Source organism: Mycetomoellerius zeteki, unplaced genomic scaffold (assembly GCF_001594055.1).
Source record: "Mycetomoellerius zeteki isolate Tzet28-1 unplaced genomic scaffold, Tzet1.0 scaffold407, whole genome shotgun sequence".
Taxonomy (NCBI): Eukaryota; Metazoa; Arthropoda; class Insecta; order Hymenoptera; family Formicidae; genus Mycetomoellerius; species Mycetomoellerius zeteki.
This window is the reverse complement of record NW_017257400.1, coordinates 271,507-280,418: the sequence shown is the minus strand read 5'-3', so window position 1 is coordinate 280,418 and position 8,912 is coordinate 271,507. Positions and strand designations below refer to the sequence as shown.

The window sequence follows — 8,912 nt, the reverse complement described above, 5'->3', positions numbered from 1 at the left end:
TCAAGCTATAATTTCTAATGTTCATTTGCATATAAAACAGTGCCAAATGGAAAATGTAATAAAAAATAGGTTAAGTGGTACGCATTCGGCAACTTTCCTCTATGCAAATTATTTGTTCAAATAAAAAACGAAGAGACAACTATTAATTAAATTATTATATATTAACAAAATTGATTTTGTTTATAAAATATAATTATTTATCGAATAAATTTTATTTTTATAAATGAAATTATTTTTATTAATGTAATTTACAGCTGTCTCCATTTTTTCTCTGAATAAATAAAATTAATAAAATCTGAATATTAATTTTATAAATAATTTATATATTTTATAAATAAAATTAATTTTTATATCACTATACGTGTAAATTATTTAGTCCAATCTTTTTGTGTGGTCACTAAATTAAATAAAGTACAATACAATTTAATTGAAAAAATTTACACCATGTCACGAACGCGTCGAAAAGGCTGTGCAAACAATTACTACGTGACTGCTGTCGCATTAAATATCTAAGAGTGTTCGTTAATTTCTCACCAAGTGTTGTATCCTCGGTAATTTCGTGATCGCCTTCTCGATGGACGTCTTGAAGTCGCCGTTTTCGAGATTAAGAGCGTCCTTCCTGCAGCTTATCTCCGATGACGTGTCCGACTCCTCGAGCACCTGCATAAGCAAATCAACGTCAGCACAACATGTATGCAACATGCCGCTCGCACGCGCATCGGCGAGCCACTTGAATCGGTCGTCACTCCCGTTTAATTGGGAGACGCAATGCCGCGTGGCAATGAAGAGCAGCGGGATAGATTGAGGTGTTCTGTGAGTATTTCCGCGAGTAATATTGCCGGAATAAAGTTAGACAAACATACTGCGATTCCACGTAAATATACAACGTCGTTTTTTTACAACGGCGATAAGATGCATGCAAATAATGCAAAAATGATGACCAATTGTGCCTGTCGTAGCTTTCAAAGAAATGAAATTAACTACAATTGCATTGGTATTTTTAATATCTAAGAATAGCAATAAAGAGAATAATTTGCTTCCCGCAGAGCACAAACTAACAGTAACATCAATGTTATAATTTTCTACTCAACAACTGCCATGTGTAATATGTGTTAAATTACATTTATATTGTTGAGTGGAAAATTATAATGTTGATATAATGTTACTGTTACTTTGTATTCTGCGGATTATAAACAGTTTTTCTCTACACCAAATACCAATCATATTTGATTATAATTATGCGACGTATTATCATGTACAGATTATTTTTAAAGAAGAGCATCTATCTATAGAGTCGCTTATGTCATGCGAGAATCATCAGGAAAACGAATCGGTTTGCCTGTCGACGGTGAAATTTCAATCTCGAAGAACACAGAACACCCGAATTTAGCATCGAGCTCGTCTCAACTAACTCGGACGAGCCCGAAAACGATCCCGCTTATTTATATGGCCCCTGTACTCATCCTTTCTCCCTTCTCCCTTCATTTGCGTGCTCCTTTTTTTACCGTCCATGCAAACCTTTGTACCGCCATTCAGATTTATTTCCATGACTGTCAGGTTAAATTTAAATTTATGCCCGCATTATTATTTATGAACGTCTCGCGGGCGTGAAAGCACTTCGCTTATGTCATTTCCGGAAATTTTGTGGTCTGCGCCATTAATTCCGCTATCATTTCTGACGCCAAAAAGATTGTCACTTATTCACAAGAAATGGAATTTCCGCAATTAAGAACTATAATAGAAAATGTGGTTCTCATCAGGACAAGAAATAGAATTTCCGCAATTAAAAACTGCAATATAGACTAGAAATGTGGTTCACCAAGAAACATTATAAAGAGTAAATATTAAAGTATAAATTCACGAGATTATCTAATTGTAGATGTGCATTATTGATGTAATTATTAATAATTACACAAATGTAATGCTCGACACAAATATCCTTATTTTCAGACACGATTGTGTTGATGAGGCTCGCACGAGAAGATATTCGACCTTCGACGCAACCTTCTTGTCAGCTATCCGAGGAAAATTCCACGGAAAAAGAATCATCATAGATAATGAGTCGAACAATTTTCGCATTATCCAACGTTCGCGTTCATCTTCTCATTTACTAACGCGCCACGCTTCGTCTGATGATACTGTGCTCGAATCATCCCGAGATTATTCTGCATACAATGAACTTCTAGTAATTGTTGCGGAGGGGAAGGGGGAAGAGATTGTTAACCATTTCATGAATCACCGCAAAGCTAGCCTTCGCGAAGGAATTATTCGATGACCGCGTTTGATATTCATTCACGACAAAGTCACGACCGTGATAACGTAGCAAAATAATTGTGTCCGAAATTCAAACCGATTGATAAAATATGAAAAAATTTTTTGCTCATCATTTTTTAGCTTCCAACTAATTATTCCAACTAATTATTTTGATAATCCAACAAAATTATTTTTAGCTTCAACAAAATGTTAAATCTTATAGTTAAATCGTTTTTTTTTCGTAAATGTACATTAATATTCATTCTTTTTATATGAGTTATGTTATTTTAATTCTTTAAAACTATAATTGGTGCCTTTTAATTAACATCAATTAAATGTGTGTTTTACAGACTCAGTGTCAGTAACTGTGTTACAGATTTTGGCGTCAGCTTTGGAGGGTTCTTTAAAACTCGTTTTAATTAAAATAGCTATTCAGGACGATACTTTCTAATAATTATGAGGTCTAGCGAACCGCATTTTAGATCAGCTAATAGTCCATAATAGCAGCGATTCAGATGTCGTCGATATGCGTTAATTATCAAAATGTTAGTGCGATTCCGCTGCGATATAACGAACGTCGCTAAGCCAAATAGCCATACGATAAACGTTAACTCGCAATGATAATCCTGGTCATGCCGCGTAACGGTACGTAAGTGGCACTGCTGTATGAACGGCAATTTGTCTCAGCATCCCGTCGTGCATCAATTAAAAATAGAGTTATACGTGGCGCTTTTTCATCGCTCTCCCACCGTCTCTTCCGTTGGTACGATAATCTCGATCGCAACCACACTCGAGAGTAGATCTGATCTCCAATTAAATCATAATGTTCAATAAATCATATCAGAATATTATATTACTTATTTAGACAATACTACGCAATCTTGTTCATCGAAAAATTTAAATTTCGATCGGTCTGAATTTTTGCTTTCAATTTTTCCAACTTTTTTCTTTGAAAATTTTGAAAACAATTATCCATGTGGCATTTTTAATGTTTAATAATATACTTAAATTTATATTATATTAAATATTAAATATATTGCACGAAAATTATTTGAGTCTAAATAAATATTAAGATATTTAAAATTTCAGAAACATATTTTGCTTGTAAAAAATCTCTTCAGTGCAATCAATAAAATAATTAATAACATTGAAAAGATTTCACGCATATTTGGCAATTAAACATTTAATTCGATAATAGACTTTCGATTAATCTGATTTTTTGTTATTCCAACTTTTTTCTTTGCAAATTTTGGAAACAATTATTCATCTTTTAATTTCAATAATGCTTAAATTTATTAAATACAATATAACTACAAAAGAATTGAACTGAAGAATTGAAATTACATGAAGATTACTTGAGTTTAAATAAATATAAGATATCTAATTTCAAAAACATAGTTTTTACGTTAAATTGCTTATAAAAATTCCTTCATTTGCAATCAATAAATTAGTCTATAAAATTGTTGAAAAGATTTCATACATTTGGCAATTACAAAAATTACACGTTGCTATTCTCAGTACTTTTCTATTAAAATATCATATTTAATATAAATCCAGTGTGTATCCGCAAACCTTTCTTTAATATCCCTCTCACAATCACGTGTTTTCGATATTTATAAATCGGATTCAAATCGTGTTTACCAGTTCGCCGATCGTAACGCGAGACTCGAGAAAGAGAAAGACGAAATATCACGAATCGATCTAGAGCGTGGCGATTCGCGCATACTTTCTAATCCCGATCTAAGCTAAATCGATCGCAATGCTGATACGCTAAGCGACCTCGAAACCTCGAACTCACTCACCTTACGATTCCTAAGTATCAGTCTTCTGAGAATGAGCCCGACGCCGACGGCGATGGGAAAGACGACGAGAGTGGCCAGGATGTAGCCGACCACAGCAACCGTCTCCTGAGTGGCGATCACGTCGCCGTCGTGCCGCTTCAATATCACCTCACTGATGTTCATCGATTCCCGCGGGCTCACCGAGATCGGTTCGCCGGTCTCGAAGAACGTCCTGTTGAGCCCGTCGGGATGATACATCGTGCTGTTGTATTCCGGCAGGATCGAATGATGATAGGCAGGCCTGTACCTCGTCCTGTTGGTTGTAGTTACGAAAGAGGAACCTTTGGATCCTGAAGGAACAGCAGAATCCTGGGATTCGCGATTCTCCTCGTGTTTGTCCTTTCGAGAGTTTGTTGGAATTACGGTGGGTTCCTTAGACTTGGGAACGGGAACGGTGGTCGATGTACTTCCACTAATTTCCGTCGCGTTATCGATAATCGTCGCTAAATCGGGGTTCTTTTCCGTTGTTGTCGTCGACGTCGTTATTGTCGTCATCGTTCCCATGATCATCGTCGTCAATGCGGGATCGTTCTGTGGTTCGGAATCCATCGGAAGCACCACCCGTTCTGTACCGCGAGCGAACCCGTCCATCGGCCCGCTGCTGTTGAAGATATCCGACGTGTTATACAGATGCATGATCGGTAGCACGTCGTCCTTGTCTTTTGACTTGTCTGATAAATTACGCGCCCTGACTTCCGGCGATCTCTCGCCAGACACGCGTTTCCCATTCTCCGTTACCGTGGGCGGCGACGAGGTAGGCAGGACCTTCGACCTTCTGCTCGAAGTCTCGTTTACATGGACGTCATTCTGAATTGGCGAAACCGTTGTCGTTGTCGTTGTTGATGTCGTCGTCGCATCTTTTGCTCGGTACCTCTTTTGGATCTCTGAAGGGTCCAGATTGTTTTCCTTCGCGACGTCCGTCGGTCTCAAGGTGTTAGTTTCCGGATCGGTAGTGGTTCTCTCTAATTCTGACAGTATTCTAGGCGTGACCGGAAAAATCGGAGCTGCGAGCATTGTCGACATTGTCGTCGTTGTCGTCGTCGTCGTTGTTGTCATCGTCGTCGTACTCGCGACAGCTTCATCCACTTGCTCAATCACTATCACGGTCGTCTCACCGATGCCGTCTATCGTTGCGTTCACATTACTCTCGGTCTTGTTCAGCATCGCGATACCCTGATCGTCTTCCTGATCGTTGCTTCTGATATAGCTTTCATTTAAACTTGATTTGGCAGTAACGATATCTTCCTCAAGAACATGAGACTTTTCCAGCTCCGTCGTCGTGATCGCGTCGACGAGAACAGACGGATCGGTCGCATCCAGCGTCTCGTCGGTTGCACTCGAATTTCGATTTAAGATCCCCATGACGGTGGTTTCTTGAGAACTACTGTCACCCGGCACTTCATTTACCCCGCTGGCAAACGTAACTTCCCGAAGAGGATCAACACCCGGTACTTCATCGTCCGAAATTTTTCCGCGATTCGCAACTCGTGTCCCGTTCGACGATTGATCGTTCACCACTAACTTATCCTTAGCACTATCGATCTTCTCCTCACCGGACTTCGGTCTCCTGGTACCGTTCGAAGAAGACACCCCACTCGAAGAGGCCAACACTCTGCGACGCTTGCTTGTCACTAGAGTCGAAGATTCTTCGCTTATAGTTGATCTTTGATTTAGCACTGCGCTGGCGCTCTTTCTTAATAATCTCCGATCATTAGCACCCTCCTGCTCGCTGGTTCGCAACTTAGTGTGGTTCCACCTAACCAATCCTCTGTTTGCGATCTCCGGTGACTTGATGGATCTGGACGTCGAGACAACGCTGTCGTTATTCGCAACTGAATGCAACGAGGACCAGGTAACTGCCACTCGTTGGCCGGCTGTGCCTCGTTGCTGTTGCGGAACAGCTTTCCTCGATCGTTCCCCCACCAAATCGTCAACTACACCGGGCAACGCACCAGCAGCTGCGGCTGGCTCGACGGTCGCGCCAGCACTGAGTCCCGTCGGCGTTCGTGCCGGTTCTATACCGCCATCACCGGCACGAGGAAGCAGAAGAGGAGAAGACGGCGGCGGCGGTGGTTGCTGCTGCTGCGGTCGCTGGTGCGACGATCCACCTCTCGTTATCTCAGCACCGCTACCAGCACGACCAACAGCACTACCTCCCCCTCGTCTTTCCTCGCCGCTTAATCCGGGTCCGGTGTAGTTGCGCAACAATCGCGTCACGTTCGTTATCGTATAAGCGTACACGTGTTGCTGCGGATGCTGCTGCTCCTGCGGCTGTTGATCCGAGTCGACGACGACGACGACGACAGGTGTGGACGACTCCGTCTTCGAGGGCGGTGTCAATGATGGCGATGATTTCGAGACGACGTCGCCGCCGGCCGACACGCGAACCGGTCGATCCGCGATGGGATCCACGACCGGTTGCTGCTTAACGGTATTCCGATGGCTCCGCTCGCTCTCGATCGCGAAACTCGACAGCCCGAAGCTGTCGTCCGGCACGACGATCCGCAGAGTCGACGATTCCGCCCGCGATGATATCAACGACGTCGTCTCGGTGCTGTCGCTCTCTCGAGACCTCTCACTCTCTCTCTGCGATGTGGATATTGCCCTCTCAACACCCGTTAACTTGTGCTCCGATTTCTCCGCATTCAATGCTTCCGTCTTCGCCTCGGTGACTTTCTTCTTTTCGCTGTCCTTCCCAAAATCGTTGGTCCTCTGAAAGCTTTCGGCGGTCCCGTTCGAGACCGAGTTCGTTTCGTTCGAGAGTTTCGCATCGATTTCACTCTCCACGATGACCCTTGCCTCAACATCGGATTGCTGAGGTATCTGGGTCGTCGTGCTCACCTCGGTAACGTGGGCCGCGTTTTTTCTCTCTAGCGGGACTCGATCGCTTCCGTCTGCGTGAGCGGACGGGTCGCTGCGGCGAAATTTGTCATCCACCGTATTCATCTCGCTCTTTGTTTCTGAGCCACCGACGATACTAGGGCTCGACTCGTTCCCGGGAATAACATTGGACACAACATCCGCCGTGGGCCTCGGCTTCCGGTAATATAACCCGTTGCCTGAGCTTCTGAACGTGTTCTTAATCCTCGATACTTGATTCTTCTCAACCGTCCGACGTTCTAACGTTTCCAACGCAATATTCATCTCCTCGTTCATCATCTCCTCCATCGGCGTGGCGATCGTCGCGGTGAATCTTTTTGTGGAATATCTTTTGCGCGAGGAAGTCGGATACGTCGATGTCGTCTCTACGGAGTTATTACTGCTGTTGGTAACGTTCAGCGCATCTGGCTGGAGCTTCTGGCCGAAATAAAGAAACTGCGACATATCTTCCACTGGAATATTGCTCTCCACTGGCCGGAAGTGATTGTACAATGACTCTGGCATCGATACAGTGTTTTTCTTGCGCATTTCTGCGTCTCCCAATTTTTGATTGATAGCTGGCGTTGAGGCGATCGAAGAAGGTGTCGAAAAGATATTTTCGTTCTTCCCGGTCGTCGGCGACAGAGCTTCGGTTTTAGGTATCTTCGTGGTTCGCGATTCCGACTCTCCTCCCGTCGCGTTGAGATTGATCACGGAAACGATTTTTTCAATCGATTTCCTTGACAATTGCGAAATTTCCTCTTTCATTGATACCTCCGTTCGAGCGCTTGTGACATGATAAATGCCGTTTCTAGTCTCCTGGGTTTCGAGGACGTCCTGAGGATCCTTTGAAATGATGTCGCCAGGTCGTGGCCTACGACTGGAAAGAATCCGGTGAGGCTCATGCAAACGTTGATTCAGAATCTGTCGTCTTCTTGCAGTGAGAATGTTGCGTAGCGTCTGCTCGCGTTTAGCCTTTGACGACAACGGTTCCGTGTGTAAGGATGTACGCCCATGACGATGATCCGTGACTGACGAGTCTGCAAACAAAAATGGTATTTCTGGAAAACATTTTTAATTTCCTCAAGTAAATTAAGTACAGAAATAGATGATAACTTAATAGGTATAAATATTGACGAATAGAAGACATAAATTTAATTTTAATGACTCGCGTAAAAACAACTAAAGTTCACAGAATATACGTTATATTGCTATTTGTTACGACAAAATTAAAAAAAATTTTTAGTGGCTTGCAAAAAAAGAACGAAATAAAAATATAAATACATCGTTTGCATGAATAATTATATTTTGCTACGCTAGTATTCATTAGATACTACATTGAAGAAATACGTTTTAACGCAGTTTCTAAATGTTAACTGATCGTATGTGCTAAACAGCGTGATGTGTAATTGAAGCAATTATAGGTTCTGATCCGTTTCTATACAGTTCCGGCGACGGAAAGGGGAAATTTTCTACGGATTAATGCGAATCGCTGTTTGCAATCATCATCCGTCAGAGCATCTCGGTGAAAACCGGAAGAACATTGACCGCTTCTTCTTCACGCTACACAGTAAACGTAATTAAGTTCTCCATTAGATTTGCGTGCGACGTGCGAAACGAAAAAAATTCTCGCGGAGAGAAGTTCTTCGAGTAACGGTGTTCTTCAGAGTCGCGGTTTGGGGATACGAGAGGTTCGGTACCGTTACTTCTCTCACGGTTCCATGTGTCCGACGAGCGGTTCCGCTAATAATCGTCTGTCGCGATTGTAAAAACGGTCCGAGTGGCTCTCATGGATCTGACATTTCACTTGAGTTCATTCAAAAGCATCTACAGTTTAAATATTTAGTTAGACACATACACACACACACATGCATATGCAGAGAGAAAGAGAGAGAGAGAGAGAGAGAAAGCTCTGAAAATAATTTTATTTGGACCATCAAAATAATTATGTAGGATGCT

General features: G+C 42.2%; 1 protein-coding gene across 1 annotated transcript in view; it reads right to left on the bottom strand.

Moving 5' to 3' along the window:
* LOC108726267 (Tie-like receptor tyrosine kinase) overlaps positions 1–8,912 on the bottom strand; it is a 239,537-nt gene that overhangs the window by 15,202 nt on the left and 215,423 nt on the right. The window contains exons 2-3 of the mRNA XM_018453728.1: positions 4,056–7,993; positions 535–660 (exon numbers count right to left, since the gene is read on the bottom strand). Coding sequence (XP_018309230.1) covers positions 535–660; positions 4,056–7,993 — 4,064 coding nt within the window. The remainder of the gene's footprint in view (positions 1–534; positions 661–4,055; positions 7,994–8,912) is intronic.